Below are 18,714 nucleotides of genomic sequence, written 5' to 3'. Positions count from 1 at the left end.
ATGCACCTCACATCACAGCTCAATGTTCTTCCTGACGCTTGCAGCTGATCCCTGAACAACCAGCCAAGTATGAGCACTAGTTTGATACAGTCCAGAGAAGACTTGAACATGGATGTATTGAGGAGGTAGCCCCAGCTACTTTGGAGACAGTGGAAGATGGGATGAAGCATCAGAAGGACTAGCATTTGAAGTGAAGGCTGCAAACGGCATCAGAACACAACACATACTCCATTATGCCCACATTAACACATCTTGAACTTCACAGTAGATCAGACCTTCCTGCTTTCAGCTCTCTAGCATGCTCCATGAACAAATAAATGCAAATTAAGTGATTCTACTCTCATTAAAAACAAAAAGCAGCCATGGTCATCTTACTCCTTCACTTCTTATTTCTCCTGTGTTGAAAATATGTTTTCCCATTCTTGCACAATCAATAATCAGTATAATACTGAGTGATGGCTTTTGGGGTGGAGAAGGCTCTTTATGACAGTTCGGTCTAGAGAAGGAACCCTGTAGGCTCCATCTCTGACAGCTTGCTGTTGCTTCTTACAATATGTAGCACTCTGAGGGGATAGGTTAAATGCCTGCTGTCTTCTGACATGGCAATTGTGCAGATCAACTTCAGCTGATGTATTTCCCTGAATCTTTGCTAACCAGTGGAATGTTTGGTTTAGGCAGCTATCAGATTTAAAGCCTATATTTGTTCCAAGTGTCTGAAATCCAGAATCATCTTATCATCTACTGCCTGGTTGAAGCTGCCATACACTACACTGGTGCCTGTGAAAGACCTTACATGATGTTGCTGCAAGTAAGGTATGCAAACACCTGCATTAGTCTTGTCAATTGCTGAACACCCTTGCGCAGTGACCTAGTTTCTGCACATAAATGTGATGTTGCTCAAACATACTTCTTTGAAAAATACAGACAAGATGCAAGTCCCATTAAGTCTGAGCCAAAACTACGTCTCTGGAGCTTGTTGTAGCATTCATCAGGTTCCATTTTTTTGTCTTTGAGCAACATATTGCCGCATTGTTGCTTAGACCAGCTGGATGGATTGACTGAAGTGATGCATTAAAATGAGGAACCAAATAATATGGAGTTTTGAATGGTTTGGAGCAGAGAAATATGGTGTAGTTTCCTATATAACGTCCTCGTCATTATTCCCGTTCTCATCATCTTGGTCTCCAAGGAAGAAATTTTCTTGTTGCGTCCATGTAACTTATCTCTTCTCCATCTTACTCTGTGTCTTCAGCTTCTGCTCTTGGCTTCTGCTTTACAGAAATCACTTGGTAATTGTATAAATGTGCACCTACTAACCTGCACTGTCACACACATCTCAGTGTCTCCCATAAATAACTGATACAATATCCCAATACTACATTGGTAATACTAGGTGAGGTCTAGCATTTGAGGAATGTTTCCCATTGCTCTTGAAGCTTTGTAAAAATTGAGGAAGGGATTTTGAAGCTTATTATATAAATCATTGGTAGTTGCCAACTCAATGAAGGATAGTTAGTGAATCCTTAAACATTTAGAAAGCTAAGAATATGTTGCTGCCTACAATATCTAATAGAAAGCACAGTGCCCATTGTTACCTTGCCTGCCACTATCAGTTTGATAAACCTTTTCATAGAATCCCTACAGTGCAGAAGGAGGCATTTGGCCTATCAAGTCTGCACCAACTCTCTGACAAAGCACTTCACCATGGTTCACCAATACCCCCTGCAGCCCCCCGACCCTGTGCATTTACCATGACTAATCCACCTCACCTACACATCTTGGGTCAGTCACTAAGGGGCAATTTAGCGTGGTCAATCCACGCAACCTGCACATGTTTGGACTGTGGGAGGAAACTGGAGCACCTGGAGGAAACCCACGTAGACACACAGAGAATATGCAAACCACACACAGTCACCCAAGGCCGGAATTGAACCCGGTCCCTGGCACTGTAAGACAGCAATGCTAACCACTGTGCCACCCTTGTGTGTACTGTTTGGCTATTCTGAGTATTAGAAGTTGCATTTCGTGCCAGCAGCATCTCCTTCCACATAGCTCCCACCACAGTTGTGTGATGATTTCTTCCACGGGATTGACTTTCTGTCCTCTGCTACCTTTTATACAGGTCTATCAACAGCTGCCTCACTGAAATTTTGGGCTCTGTTGTCCAATTTGAATTTCCTGCTCTCTTTATTTAGGCCTAACACCTTGTTCTTCCAGTAGAAAACATTCTTTGGGAGTTCCATAAAATCTCACATGAAACACTTTTAAACCATTAAAACTACATTTAGCCTTAAAGAATGTTCACCACTAATTTTCCGATCCTCTTGGCTATGGCTGACAGTTTAAAGTGAGTTCTGATTTTTCCAACTGCACCTCAAGTTTCCTTGCCCAACTTACTCCCATGTTAAACAGGGGGCTAAACACCAACACCAGATGATATAATGGTCTGACACCACAAACAACAGATCGGGCCAATGTTGAACTCTTACTGAATGCAAGAACAGACCAATAGTGCTTCTTTGAGGCAACTGCCAGCAGATAATTTCTGTTCTTCAACTTCGGCTTTCGCTCACAGCGCTGGACCAAAGCCAGTTCCCGGATACCAGAACCATCTTCAGACTGGCATCAAGCAAGCACTCTGCAGCAGAAAATCAGTTTGCTTTCGCACAGCTGCTGGCTGAAAAACTTGTGGGGCCAAAAGGATCATAAATGCTTCTCCTGGCTCCATGATTTTTATTTAAGGTAAGCCTTTAGTTTTTTTAAAATGGCCCTTTAAGATATGCTGCTAGCTCAATATCTGATACAACAATATTAGCATGTGCGGTGCATGCTGAAGTTACATGCACCTTTGCTTATTTAAACAGGTGTACCTGTTTGAGATAGGAGTATTATGTGATCAATAAAGACCTGCCTGAAAAATTATATCAGGCAGGCAAATGGGTGCTTAACAGATATTCCTCTGCTAGTTTATTCAGGCCAGAAGTAGATGGCCAGCAAAGCCCTCTCCACCGATATAAATTAGACTGGTCCAGGTTTAGAAATTATTGGCAATAGAAAATCATATTACAGCATTAGAGATAGACATCACAGACAGAAGGAATACATTGAACTTTGAGGTAAGACGTGGGGATATAGTGATTTTAATAATACACATTGACAAAGATCTCCAACAAACATCCATAAAGTGATAAATATCATTTCTTCAAGTCAGTAAGTTGTACATTTGTCTATCAATAATCAAGATCTCACGAGAACAAAACAAGAATAATACAGGTTCTGAGGAATGTACCATCTGACATCACTGATTTATAATATAAAGCTCATCCCAGTGATTCTAAACTTTCTCTTGAAACATAAATAAATAATCTGATAAAGAGCATAAATTAAATGAAGCGTCCAACTGGATGGTGAAATTTAGGCAACACACCACAGCTAATATTACCAGGGACACGACTGTTCCTATTCCTTGATAGTTTGCCCAGGGTTGGTTGGTATTGGTGCTGAGGTCCCTCTATGCTTTCAGCTTCGCACTGCTGGCCAAGTTGTATTTGATCCACAGCTGTAGCTCTTCAGGAAAATCTGGGCATTCCACCTTCCTCTTACACAGGATCTGCAGCAACTTGTCTGGGGTGCTGTACAATACGTTCTGTCGACACAGCATGGTGGCACACACAAAGCTGTCCTTGCAGGAGATGAATTCCTGCTCGATATAGAAAGCCTTTTCATCCCAGCAAAGAATCTGTTGGAGAGAGAATACACATTTCAGCAATAAAGTTGTCTGTGTGCTATCACAGTTGCACTGATTCCATTCGCCCAGCACAGATATACTTGCAGGGAACGCAAGCCAAAGACAGAGCTATGACATCGCAACTCTGATTCAGCCTTAACATCCAAATAACTGGCCATGATACACTCAGCTGGTTTTTGGTCAGCTCGGGCTGTGTGTGGTAAATAATGTTTAATGAGAATGACAGGTTAGGATGAAGGATTTTACTTTTACCATTAAAGTGTGGGGATTGTTTATGTAGCACATGTCCTCAGAAAATTAAATGGTTGAGAGAATTTTCAAAAGCGAGACTATAGATGCACTGTGGAAAACAAAGGACTTGCTGAATTAGATGGTATTTTTTTCATTCCATGCTTATGTTTTTAAACTGCAACAAAAATCATAATTTCTATACTGTTAGAACAGATGTCCATCAATTGAAGTATATTGGATGATCCTGAACTAATTTACCCGTTGCAAAATAACCCAAAGCGTACAATCAATTCTAATGACAGGATTGTATCAGACAGTAACCGTGTACAGCAAATTCACCAAAGTCTATTCCAAGACAAGAGGTAGAGCAGTTCACGTGAAGCAGACTCACATCACAGCAGCTACGCTTGATTGGGTTGTACCAATTGTAATGAGCATTTATCTGGCAGGTCACAGTATTTGATAACCTGACGAAATTACATGCTTTCACCTGCTACTCCAATAATGGATCAGATGTGACACTGGCTGAGAATTTACAAAGTGGCAATCCAACTCTGAGCAGCTTCTATACACAGCTTAAGGCTCCGAAAGCTTGTGGCTTTTGCTACCAAATAAACCTGTTGGACTTTAACCTGGTGTTGTTAAACATCTTACTGTGTTTACCCCAGTCCAACGCCGACATCTCCACATCAGCTTCTATATATCAGCAGTCTTTTGGTTCCCACAAATATGGGTTAAAATTCAGCAACAACACATTTGTGCGCATAATTGGAAAGTTTTAAAAATTCATTTGTGGGACATGGGCGTCACTGGCTGGCCAACATTTATTGCCCATCCCTAGTTGCCCTTGAGAAGGTGGTGGTGAGCTGCCTTAGAACAAAGAACAATACAGCACAGGAACAGGCCCTTCGGCCCTCCAAGCCCGCGCCGCTCCCCGGTCCAGGATTGAATCCTGAATCCAGGATCCCCGCCCAATTTTCCAGCCTATCTACATACCAATATCCTATCCACCGAGCGGTCCCTCACAGCTACGATGCTTTGTTCATTACAACCCATTAACTCACCCCCACCCCCCCATTCCAGACCATGTGGTCTCCAGGGAGAGGCGAAAACCCAGAGTGAAAAACCCCAGGGCCAATATGGGGAAAAAAAATCTGGGAAATTCCTCTCCGACCCCCTGAGGCGATCGAAACGAGTCCAGGAGATCACAATGGCCCCGATCGGAAAATACTTCCCAACCCTAGTCATTTCCACTTCCACGAACACCATATGAATTCCCTGCCCCCGAGACAGGTTCCCAACTATCCGCAGTCTCGCTCTGTACTGGCACCAGCAAGATGATCATAGAATGAAGCCTTGAAACGAGAAACAAGGAACAATTAGCCCGCGCCGCTCCCTGGTCCAAACTAGACCACTCTTTTGTATCCCTCCATTCCCACTCCGTTCATATAGCTGTCTAGATAAGTCTTAAACGTTCCCAGTGTGTCCGCCTCCACCACCTTGCCCGGCAACACATTCCAGGCCCCCACGACCCTCTGTGTGAAATATGTCCTTCTGATATCTGTGTTAAACCTCCCCCCCTTCACCTTGAACCTATGACCCCTCGTGAACGTCACCACCGACCCGGGGAAAAGCTTCCCACCGTTCACCCTATCTATGCCTTTCATAATTTTATACACCTCTATTAAGTCTCCCCTCATCCTCCGTCTTTCCAAGGAGAACAACCCCAGTTTCCCCAATCTCTCCTCATAACCAAGCCCCTCCATACCAGGCAACATCCTGGTAAACCTCCTCTGTACTCTCTCCAAAGCCTCCACGTCCTTCTGGTAGTGTGGCGACCAGAACTGGACGCAGTATTCCAAATGCGGCCGAACCAACGTTCTATACATCTGCAACATCAGACCCCAACTCTTATACTCTATGCCCCGTCCTATAAAGGCAAGCATGCCATATGCCTTCTTCACCACCTTCTCCACCTGTGACGTCACCTTCAAGGATCTGTGGACTTGCACACCCAGGTCCCTCTGCGTCTCTACACCCTTTATGGTTCTTCCATTTATCGTGTAGCTCCTCCCTACATTATTCCCACCAAAATGCATCACTTCGCATTTATCAGGATTGAACTCCATCTGCCATTTCCTTGCCCAAATTTCCAGCCTATCTATATCCTTCTGTAGCCTCTGACAATGTTCCTCACTATCTGCAAGTCCTGCCAGTTTTGTGTCGTCCGCAAACTTACTGATCACCCCAGTTACTCCTTCTTCCAGATCATTTATATAAATCACAAACAGCAGAGGTCCCAATACAGAGCCCTGCGGTACACCACTAGTGACAGGCCTCCAGCCGGAAAAAGACCCTTCCACTACCACCCTCTGTCTTCTATGACCAAGCCAGTTCTCCACCCATCTAGCCACCTCCCCCTTTATCCCATGGGATCCAACCTTTTTCACTAGCCTACCATGAGGGACTTTGTCAAACGCTTTACTAAAGTCCATATAGACAACATCCACAGCCCTTCCTTCGTCAACCATTTTGGTCACTTCTTCAAAAAACACCACCAAGTTAGTGAGGCATGACCTCCCTCTCACAAAACCATGTTGACTATCGTTAATGAGTTTATTCCTTTCTAAATGCGCATACATCCTATCTCTAAGAATCTTCTCCAACAACTTCCCCACCACGGACATCAAGCTCACCGGCCTATAATTACCCGGGTTATCTTTCCTACCCTTCTTAAATAACGGGACCACATTGGCTATCCTCCAATCCTCTGGGACCTCACCTGTGTCCAGTGACGAGACAAAGATTTGCGTCAGAGGCCCAACGATTTCACCTCTCGTCTCCCTGAGCAGCCTTGGATAGATTCCATCAGGCCCTGGGGATTTGTCAGTCTTTATATTCTCTAACAAACCTAACACTTCCTCCTTTGTAATGGAGATTTTCTCCAACGGTTCAACACTCCCCTCCGAGACACTCCCAGTCAACACATCCCTCTCCTTTGTGAATACCGACGCAAAGTATTCATTTAGGATCTCCCCTACTTCTTTGGGCTCCAAGCATAAGTCCCCACTTTTGTCCCTGAGAGGTCCGATTTTTTCCCTAACAACCCTTTTGTTCCTAACGTATGAATAAAATGCCTTGGGATTCTCCTTAATCCTGTCTGCCAAGAACATTTCGTGACCCCTTTTTTCTCTTCTAATTCCCCGTTTGAGTATTTTCCTACTTTCATTGTACTCCTCCAGAGCTCCCTCCGTTTTTAGCTGCTTGGACGTAACATACGCCTCTCTTTTCCGTTTGACCAGTCCCTCAATTTCCCTGGTTATCCACGGTTCTCTAATCCTACCCTTCCTATCCTTCTTTTTTACAGGCACATGCTTGTCCTGTAGCCCTAACAACCGTTCCTTAAAAGACTGCCACATACCAGATGTGGATTTACCCTCAAACAGCCTCTCCCAATCAAGAGCTGCCAATTTCTGCCTGATCCCAATAAAGTTAGCCTTCCCCCAATCCAACACCTTACCCTTGGGCCACCACTCATCCTTTTCCATCACTATCCTAAAGCTAACAGAATTGTGGTCACTATTTGCCACATGTTCCCCAACCAAAACTTTGAAGACCTGACCGGGCTCATTCCCCAGTACCAGGTCCAGTATAGCCCCCTCTCTAGTTGGGCTGTCCACATATTGTTCCAACGAACCCTCCTGTACACATTTTACAAATTCCTCCCCATCCAGAGTCCCTTCCCTCAGCGATTTCCAGTCTATACCAGGGAAATTGAAGCCTTCTTGCATCGCTGCAGTCCATGTTCTGTGGGTTGACCCATAAATGCATTAGGGAGGGAATTCCAAGATTTTGACCTAGCGACTGCGAAGGAACGGCGATATATTTCCAAGTCAGGATGGGGAGTGGCTTGGAGGGGAACTTGCAGGTGGCGGTGTTCCCTTTTATCTGCTGCCCTTGTCCTTCTAGATGGAAGTGGTCGTGGGTTTGGAAGGTCCTGTCTAAGGATCTTTGGTGAATTGCTGCAGTGCATCTTGTAGATAGTATACATTGCTACTACTAAGCGTTAGTGGTGGAGGGATTGAATGTCTGTAGATGTGGTGCCAATCAAACGGGCTCCTTTGTCTTGGATGGTGTCAAGCTTCTTGAGTGTTGTTGAAGCTGCACCTATCCAGGCGAGTGGGGAGTATTCCATCACACTCCTGACTTGTGCCTTGTAGTTGGTGGATAGGCTCTGGGGAGTCAGGAAGTGAGTTACTTGGCTCAGTATTCTTAGCCTCTGACCTGCTCTTGTAGCCACTGTGTTTATGTGGTGAGTCCAGTTGAGTTTCTGCTCAATGGTAGCCCCAAGGGTGTTGACAGTGGGGGATTCAGTGATGGTTACACCATTGGATGTCAAGGGGCGGTGGTTAGAGTGACTCTTATTGGTGATGGTCAATGCCTGGCATTTGTGTGGCACAAATGTTATTTGCCACTAGTCAGCCCAAGCCTGGATATTATCCAGATGTTGCATTTGAGCATGGACTGCTTCAGCACCTGAGGAGTCGTGAATATTGCTGAACATTGTGCAATCATCGGTGAACATCCCCACTTCTGACCTTATGATGGAGGGAAGGTCATTGATGAAGCAGCTGAAGATTGTTGGGCCTCGGACACTCTCGTGAGGGATTCCTGCAGAGATGTCCTGGAGCTGAGATGACTGACCCTCCACAACCACAACCATTTTCCTATGTACCAGGTGTGACTCCAACCAGTGCAGAGTTTGCCCCCGATACCCACTGATTTCAGTTTCGCTAGGACTCCTTGATGCCACACTCGGTCGAATGCGGCCTTGATGTCAAGGGCTGTCATTCTCACCTCATTTCTGGAATTCAGCTCTTTTGTACATGTTTGAACCAAGGCTGCAATGAGATCAGGAGCTGAATGACCCTGGCGAAGCCCAAACTGGGCGTCACTGAGCAGGTTATTGCTGAGCAGATGCTACTTGATAGCATTGTCGATGACCCCTTCCATCACTTTACTGATGATCAAGAATAGACTGATTGGGTGGCAATTGGCCGGGTTGGATTTGTCCTGCTTTTTGTGTACAGGACATACCTGGGCAATGTTCCACATTGTTGGGTAGATGCCAGTGTTGTAACTATACTGGCTAGGGGAGCAGCAAGTTCTGGAGCACAAGTCTTCAGTACTATTGCCGGAATGTTATCAGGGTCCATTGCTTTTGCAGTATCCAGTGCCTCCAACCGTTTCTTGATATCACGTGGGGCTGGAGACTGGCATCTGAGATGCTGGGGATCACTAGAGGAGGCCGAGATGGATCATCCACTCAGCACTTCTGGCTGAAGATTGCTGCGAATACTTCAGCCTTATCTTTTGCACTAATGTGCTGGGCTCCTCCATCATTGAGGATGGGGATATTTGTGGAGCCTCCTCCTCCAGTGAGTTGTTTAATTGTCCACCACCATTCTCGACTGGATGTGGAAGGACTGCAGAGCTTAGATCTGATCCGTTGGTTGTGGGATCGCTTAGCTCTGTCTATCACTTGCTGTTTGACATGCAAGTATTTCTGTTTGGTAGCTTCACCAGGTGACACCTCATTTTTAGGTATGCCTGGTACTGCTCCTGGCATGCCCTCCTGCTCCCTCCATTGAACCAGGGTTGATCCCCTGGCTTGATGGTAATGGTTGAGTGGGGGATATGCTGGGCCATGAGGTTGCAGATTGTGCTGGAGTACAGTTCTGCTGCTGTTGATGGCCCACCGCGCCTCATGGATGCCCAGTCTTGAGTTGCTAGATCAGTTCGAAGTCTGTCCCATTTAGCACGGTGATAATGCCACACAATGCCCCCCCCCCCCCCCTCCTATTGGAGGTTATTCTCAATGTGAAGGCGGGACTTTTGTCTCCACAAGGACTGTGCGGTGGTCACTCTTACCGATACTGTCATGGACAGATTCATCTGCAGCCGGCAGGTTGGTAAGGATGAGTTCAAGTATATTATTTCCTTTTGTTGGTTCCTTCACCACCTGCTGCAGACCCAGTCTAGCAGTTATATCCTTTAGGACCTGACCCGCTCGATCAGTAGTGCTGCTGCTGAGCCACGCTTGGTGGTGGACATAGAAATCCCCCACCCAGAGTACATTTTGTGCCCTTGCCACCCTCAGTGCTTCCTCCAAGTGTCGTTCAACATGGAGGAATACTGATTCATCAGGCCGAAGGAGGACGGTACGTGGTAACCAGTAAGAAGTTTCCTTGCCCATGTTTAGCCTGAAGCCATGAGCCTTCATGGGGTCCAGAGTCAATGTTAAGGACTCCCAGGGCAACTCCCTCCCGACTGTATACCACTGTGCCGCCACCTCTACTGGGTCTGTCCTGCCATTGAAAGTTGGCAAAATATGTGAAAATCAGATTGTAATAAACAATAAGAATGAAAATCTGGATCCAGTATACCTTCAGGTAGTGTATTTCAGACTTCCTCATATTGCCTCTGGTTCTTTTGCCACTTTAATTTGGGATCCCCTGGTTTTCAACCCTTCTCCCAATGGAAAGTTTGTCCCCGTGTATATGCCTTATGATTTTGCGCACTTTATCAAATCTCCTCTTAACATTCTCTATTTGAGATTTAACATTCAAAACATTTTACTGAAGGAGATCTATCTGATAAGGTATAGCAAAACCATGGAAGTGGTGATGCAATCTGCAGTTTGTGCAGCCAGTGGGGTATTGTATGTGAGCTGTTGTCTGAATAGGTTGGGTGTATTTTTTTGATCTTTTGTGGGATGTTGGCATTGCTGGCAAAACCAGCATTTGATGCTCATCCCTAATTGCTCTTGAACTCAATGGAGTTCTGTTATGTTGTGGCTGTTATGGAATCATCAAGAGATTTCAGACTTTGTTAGGAACAAAACGTATTTATTGATAAGAGAAACTTACGTACAGGAGGTCTGCAGCTCGGCTGCCCTGGAGCAGAGCTCCAACCTTTACGTGTTGACAACATGGCTTCTAGATGATTCTGCGCAGAGGACTTCACCCTCTGGTGTGATTACTCACTCAGTTTCCATTGGTCCTTCAAGTCAGGTGACTCACTTCTGCTGTACTATCTTAAAGAGACAGATACCACACACACAACACGTTCTAGGGCTGTTTTAGAGGGCATTTAAGAGTCGACCACATTGAAATGGAGCTGGAGTCATGTGTAGGGTAAGAATGGCAGATTTCTTTTCTGAAAGACATTGGTAAATCAGATTGGTTTTTACAATTGATGATAGTTGTCATGAAAGTTGCTTTATAATCCTGATTGTATTAATTGAATTTAAATTCCACCAGTGCCGTAGTGGAATTTGAACCCATGTCCCCAGAAGGTTAGCCTGGTGCCTCTAGATGTCTGGATCAGTGATATCCCCACTACACCACCATCTTTCCCAAAGCACCGGTTGGGTGCACTGACACTGCTTTCCAGGGAAACTCAAACTGGTTTAAACCAGATAAAAGACAAACGGCCATCAGAACTCAGGTCACCCAAGGGTGCAGCGCAAGCAGGCTGAAAAAAAAACAAAGGCAACGATGGTTCTTGCAGCTACTTCTGTAGCTTAAAGCAGCTGACTGACCAGACTCAGCCATACAATGTCCAGCTTTGTCACAGAGTCTTCAGATAAATATAATACTGGTGGATCCATGCCATCCAAACTATTGTGAGCAGAGCAGAGGTGGTACTGGAGAATTTGTTAGATTGTACCTGTGGAACTCAGCTTGATTGGAAGCTGTTATCGAATGAGAATTGGTCTTGAAGAAAAGGAAATTTACCTGAGGATGTTCAGAGCCTTGAAGGGCTTTGTGGCTGAAATTGGTGCCCTCTATTTTGTGGACTGCCCAGTAAATCCATTAGATTTAATATTTGCTATATCTGCTATTTAATGTGTAATTTATAGCTTATATTGACTGATTGCTATATTAATTCATGTTCAGTTTATGTTGATTTTGGTTTGATTGTTCAAGTAGAAGTTCTAAAAAGTGAAATCTTGTCAATTGATTTTTTGTTGGGGTCATTCTATACATTTATTTCCTTTGGTTTGTAACAAAGGATCTGAAGATACTGGGAGAAGATTCTTAATTCAGTTTACTGGGCACAGGAAGTATGGCAAGGACAGAACAGAAAAAGAGGTCATTTGAGTTTTTGGGGAAATATTAAGTGGCTATAGGCGAAGGGGTGGGTACAATGCCCCCGGCATCATCATTCTGAGCACTATAACTGCTAGGCCTGATTAGAACATAGAACATTACAGCGCAGTACAGGCCCTTTGGCCCTCGATGTTGCGCCGACCAGTGGAACCAATCTAAAGCCTCTCTAATCTACACTATTCCAATATCATCCATATGTTTATCCAATAACCATTTGAATGCTCTTAATGTTGACGAGTCCACTACTGCTGCAGGCAGGGCATTCCACGCCCTTACTACTCTCTGAGTAAAGAACCTACCTCTAACATCTGTCCTATATCTCTCACCCCTCAATTTAAAGCTATGTCCCTTCGTGCTAGCTATCACCATCCGAGGAAAAAGGCTCTCACTATCCACCCTATCTAATCCTCTGATCATCTTGTATGCCTCTATTAAGTCACCTCTTAACCTTCTTCTCTCTAACGAAAACAACCTCAAGCCCCTCAGCCTTTCCTCATATGATTTTCCCACCATACCAGGCAACATCCTGGTAAATCTCCTCTGCACCCTTTCCAACACTTCCACATCTTTCCTATAATACGGCGACCAGAACTGTATGCAATACTCCAAATGCGGCCGCACCAAAGTTTTGTACAGTTGCAGCATGACCTCCTGGCTCCGAAACTCAATCCCTCTACCAATAAAAGCTAACACACCGTACGCCTTCTTAACAACCCTATCAACCTGGGTGCCAACTTTCAGGGATCTATGCACATGGACACCCAGGTCCCTCTGTTCATCCACACTACCAAGTATCTTACCATTAGCCCAGTACTCTGTATTCCTGTTACTCCTTCCAAAGTGAATCACCTCACACTTATCCGCATTAAACTCCATTTGCCACCTCTCAGCCCAGCTCTGCAGCTTATCTATGTCCCTCTGTAACCTGTCACTTCCCTCCGCACTGTCTACAACTCCACCGACTTTAGTGTCATCCGCAAATTTACTAAACCATCCTTCCACGCCCTCATCCAGGTCATTAATAAAAATGACAAACAGCAGTGGCCCCAAAACAGATCCTTGCGGTACACCACTAGTAACCGAACTCCAGGATGAATATTTCCCATCAACCACCACCCTCTGTTTTCTTACAGCTAGCCAATTCCTGATCCAAACCACTAAATCACCCTCAATCCCATGTGTCCGCATTTTCTGCAAAAGCTTACCATGGGGAACCTTATCAAACGCTTTGCTGAAATCCATATACACCACATCAACCGCTTTACCCTCATCCACCTCTTTGGTCACCTTCTCAAAGAACTCAATAAGGTTTGTGAGGCACGACCTACCTTTCACAAAACCGTGCTGACTATCCCTAATCAAATTATTCCTTTCTAGGTGATTATAAATCCTATCTCTTATAATCCTTTCCAATACTTTGCCCACAACAGAAGTAAGGCTCACCGGTCTATAATTACCAGGGTTGTCTCTACTCCCCTTCTTGAACAAGGGGATGTCAACATCCAGATTGCACTGGTGATGGGCAGCTTGCTCACTATCAGGGCAGGATTTCTGGCAGGCCTGCAGAATGCTACTAAAAGACTGAATGTATGTTGAAGAGATGAGGGTATAGGAAGACATCAGATAGAAAGGGTGCAAAAGAAGAACATTAAACAGACCTGGAGAAAGGTAGCAGACTTTGTCAATGAGAGGAGCATCACTCCTAGAACACGGATTCAATGCAGGAAAATGCATTCTGACCAGAGCAGCGAGTGAGTGAGAGTTCAGGTTTTCAACGAATCATTGAATGGTACAGCACAGGTGGAGGTCATTTCATCCCTTGAGCCTGTACCAGTTCTTTCAAACAGCTATGCAATTAGTCCCAGTCCCAGGCGCTTTCCTTACACCCCTGCAAATTTATTCCCCTTCAAGTATTTATCCAATTCTTTTTTGAAAGTTAATAATGAATTTGCATCCAACATCTTATCAGGCAGTACATTTCAAATCGTAACCACTCATTACGTAAAAACGTTTTTCCTCATGTTGTACCTGGTTCTTTTACTAATCACCTTAAATCTGTGCCCTCTGGTTAATGACTCTTTAGCTATTAGAAGCAGTTTATCTTTATTTACTCTATCTAAACCTTTCAGAATTTTAAATACGTTTACCAAATTACTTCTTAATGGTGTCTGCTCTATGAACAATCACACATTGTCCAATCTATCCGTAAAGCTGTAATGCCTCATTCCTGGGACCATTCTAGTAAATCTCCTCTGTACCCTTTCCAAAACCTTTACATACTTCCTAAAGTATGGTGCCAAGAATAGGTTACAGTACTCCAGCTGGGGCCAATTAATCTTTTATCCAGGCTTAACATAGCTTCTTGGCTCATGTACTCCATGTGTCTCTGTATAAGCCTAGGATGCCATACGCTTTATTAATTGCTTAGTCAACTTGTCCTGCCAACAAGAGATTTATGCACAAACACCCCCGGGCCGCTTTCTTCTGACATCCAGTTTATCTGCTATACACTTTCCCATCTCCTCTTCCCCACAGCACATTAAACACTTCCTCCCCTGCACCACATTCCTCTCCACCAGCCTGTACCATCTCCATTCCAATAACACCCACACAACAGCCACCAGCAGCATTCTGTTCTGACCTGGTAGCAATTGCAAAACAATTAACTTCTCTAATAACTCGTCTCTAACTTCAGACCGGCCATTTTCTTTCCGTTGAACACCACCCTTTCCTACTCAGTTTGCTTTTTCTTCCCCTCTCAGCATAAACCTATTCACATATATGCATATCACTTTGCAATACCTCTCAATAAATCCCTCCCAGTTCCTGCAGGAAGAAATGCCTCACAGCTCAAGTGAAGGAGTGAGACTGAGTGAGGACTAGCTAATATCCAAGGCTTTAGTAAAATGGAACAAACAGCTCTGGATATCACAGGTCCATCAAGAGCAAAAAGCATTGGAGTTGGCAAGACTGGAATGACGCTGATTGGGTATCTGTTTAATATTTGACTGTTCCATTATATTCATGCAGTCTCACAACCAGCTTGATGCTAACCTCATGTTGCATAGCAAAGCCAGTCATGGCTACTGTCAGTGCCATTTAAATTCACCCCTTTCTCTAGCTTGTGAACATCTGATGAAGGGGACAGCAATTCCTTCAGAAGCACCATCACACACTCCAGTTCCCCCAATTACTACACTGGGACCAGCACTCAGGGTGGGCCTGCTCTTAGTGAAATAAAAGCACAATACTGCAGATGCTGGAATCTGAAACAAAAACAGAAAATGTTGGAAAATCTCACCAAGTCTGACAGCATCTGTGGGGAGCTGAGTTCTGACGAAGGGTCATCCAGACTCGAAACATTGGCTCTGCAGATGCTGTCAGACCTGCTGAGATTTTCCAGCATTTTCTGTTTTTGTTCCTGTGAAGTACCTAGCACAACTTAGTGGCAGCAGGGTAATAGAATAAATAATAGCCCAGGAAGACAGCATGCCATGGGATAACTTCACTGAAAGATTAAAACACTAACTTCAGGAACCCAGCCTTCACAGGCAAACTCCTTTCAGCACTCATGAAATTATATAATGTATTAAAAAGGCTATTGAGGAATTGCTATACAACGGCTGAAAGTTTGAAGGCATCTGCTACTAGCTTGTGTGGCGTTCTGTCACAGGGTGTCAGCACTCTGCAGTCTATCCTAGTGTACGTGATCACCTCCACTGAGCCTTCACACTAAGAGTCTGTTTCATCAACAGTGGAATGGCACATATTGCTCTTCCTTTCAATATCCATCATGTTGCCAGAAAGCTAGCTGGGCCACACTGCCCCACTGGAAGCCAAGATACTGCAGTCTATGAGGGTCCTGGTCCTCTGAACTCCCAGAAATGACCAATTACAGGCATCTCAGGATTCCTCACTTGAGCGACAGCAGCCTTATAGTAGTTAGGTTAAAGCTACTGAATGTCCTACGGGTGGACACTTTGCTGAGAAATGACGCCAAGACCATTACTGATGCAAAAATTTGGAACTTCTGCAGGAACAAATACTGGGTGTCCTTGATAGGTATGTCCCTGTCAGGCAGGGAGGAAATGGCCGAGTGAGGGAACCGTGGTTCACAAAAGAGGTGGAATGTCTTGTGAAAAGGAAGAGGGAAGCTTATGTAGGGATGAGGAAACAAGGTTCAGATGGCTCGATTGAGGGTTACAAGTTAGCAAGGAATGAGCTGAAAAAGGGGCTGAGGAGAGCTAGGAGGGGACATGAGAAGTCCTTGGCGGGTCGGATCAAGGAAAACCCCAAGGCTTTTTACTCTTATGTGAGGAATAAAAGAATGACCAGGGTGAGGTTAGGGCCGGTCAAGGACAGTGGTGGGAACTTGTGTATGGAATCAGTAGAGATAGGCGAGGTGATGAATGAATACTTTTCTTCAGTGTTCACCAAGGAGAGGGGCCATGTTTTTCAGGAAGAGAAGGTGTTACAGGCTAATAGGCTGGAGGAAATAGATGTTCGGAGGGAGGATGTACTGGCAGTTTTGAATAAACTGAAGGTCGATAAGTCCCCTGGGCCTGATGAAATGTATCCTAGGATTCTTTGGGAGGCGAGGGATGAGATTGCAGAGCCTTTGGCTTTGATCTTTGGGTCCTCACTGTCCACGGGGATGGTGCCAGAGGACTGGAGAGTGGCAAATGTTGTTCCTCTGTTTAAGAGAGGGAATAGAAATGACCCTGGTAATTATAGACCGGTTAGTCTGACTTCGGTGGTTGGTAAATTGATGGAAAAGGTCCTTTGGGATGGGATTTACGACCATTTAGAAAGATGCGGATTAATCCGGGATAGTCAGCACGGATTTGTGAAGGGCAAATCGTGCCTCACAAATTTGATAGAATTTTTTGAGGAGGTAACTAGGTGTGTTGATGAAGGTAGGGCGGTTGATGTCATATACATGGATTTTAGTAAGGCGTTTGATAAGGTCCCCCATGGTCGGCTTATGATGAAAGTAAGGAGGTGTGGGATAGAGGGAAAGTTGGCCGATTGGATAGGTAACTGGCTATCTGATCGAAGACAGAGGGTGGTGGTGGATGGAAAATTTTCAAACTGGAGGCAGGTTGCTAGCGGAGTGCCGCAGGGATCGGTGCTTGGTCCTCTGCTCTTTGTGATTTTTATTAATGACTTAGAGGAGGGGGCTGAAGGGTGGATCAGTAAATTTGCTGATGACACCAAGATTGGTGGAGTAGTGGATGAGGTGGAGGGGTGCTGTAGGCTGCAAAGAGACATAGATAGGATGCAAAGCTGGGCTGAAAAATGGCAAATGGAGTTTAACCCTGATAAATGTGAGGTGATTCATTTTGGTAGGACAAATTTAAATGTGGATTACAGGGTCAAAGGTAGGGTTCTGAAGACTGTGGAGGAACAGAGAGATCTTGGGGTCCATATCCACAGATCTCTAAAGGTTGCCACTCAAGTGGATAGAGCTGTGAAGAAGGCATATAGTGTGTTAGCTTTTATTAACAGGGGGTTGGAGTTTAAGAGCCGTGGGGTTATGCTGCAACTGTACAGGACCTTGGTGAGACCACATTTGGAATATTGTGTGCAGTTCTGGTCACCTCACTATAAGAAGGATGTGGAAGCGCTGGAAAGAGTGCAGAGGAGATTTACCAGGATGCTGCCTGGTTTGGAGTGTCGGTCTTATGAGGAAAGGTTGAGGGAGCTGGGGCTGTTCTCTCTGGAGCGGAGGAGATTGAGGGGAGACTTAATAGAGGTTTATAAAATGATGAAGGGGATAGATCGAGTGAACGTTCAAAGACTATTTCCTCGGGTGGATGGAGCTATTACAAGGGGGCATAACTATAGGGTTCATGGTGGGAGATATAGGAAGGATATCAGAGGTAGGTTCTTCACGCAGAGAGTGGTTGGGGTGTGGAATGGACTGCCTGCAGTGATAGTGGAGTCAGACACTTTAGGATCATTTAAGCGGTTATTGGATAGGCACATGGAGCACACCAGGATGGTAGGGAGTGGGATAGCTTGATCTTGGTTTCAGATAAAGCTCGGCACAACATCGTGGGCCGAAGGGCCTGTTCTGTGCTGTACTGTTCTATGTTCTATGTGTTTTCCTAGCAGGTTATTAGTCTGCATTATCAGGATGTCATAATTGGTTCACTGGTGTAAATATGCTTCATTTAGGAATTGAAGGAGTGGCAGTTGGGAATGAGCCATTATATGCAGAGGAAATTATGGAAATTGAGGGAATAAACAGGTTTACCAAAATCTGCACAATGAACTCATCCTTGGCATTGTTGATTGCAAAGTGGTATAATAGCTCATTTTTCTGTGCTACCTCCTCACCATCCCTTGATTCTCCCTCAACAAATGAGGATAGTTGGGGAACAGCAGAGTTTCTACGACTCTGGTGCTACTCATCATTTAATATTTGATTGTTCCATTATATTCATGGCGTTTCACAAGCAGCTTGATGCCAACCTCATGTTACATGGGCAGCACGGTGACGCAGTGGTTAGCACTGCTGCCTCACAGCAAGAAGTCTCGTTTCACAACACCAGGTTA

The 18,714-nt window shown here is 44.8% G+C and overlaps 1 protein-coding gene across 2 annotated transcripts in view; it reads right to left on the bottom strand.

Moving 5' to 3' along the window:
- Positions 1 to 3,113: 3,113 nt before the first annotated feature.
- Positions 3,114 to 18,714, bottom strand: part of LOC144499709 (protein THEM6-like) — a 50,506-nt gene continuing 34,905 nt past the window's right edge. For both annotated transcript variants that reach the window (XM_078222036.1, XM_078222038.1), the window contains exon 4: positions 3,114 to 3,739. In XM_078222036.1, coding sequence (XP_078078162.1) covers positions 3,512 to 3,739 — 228 coding nt within the window. In that variant the 3' untranslated portion in view covers positions 3,114 to 3,511. The remainder of the gene's footprint in view (positions 3,740 to 18,714) is intronic.

This window comes from Mustelus asterias, chromosome 10 (genome assembly GCF_964213995.1).
Source record: "Mustelus asterias chromosome 10, sMusAst1.hap1.1, whole genome shotgun sequence".
Taxonomy (NCBI): Eukaryota; Metazoa; Chordata; class Chondrichthyes; order Carcharhiniformes; family Triakidae; genus Mustelus; species Mustelus asterias.
Note: the sequence above shows the minus strand (reverse complement) of the source record. Positions and strands in the feature narration are given on the sequence as shown.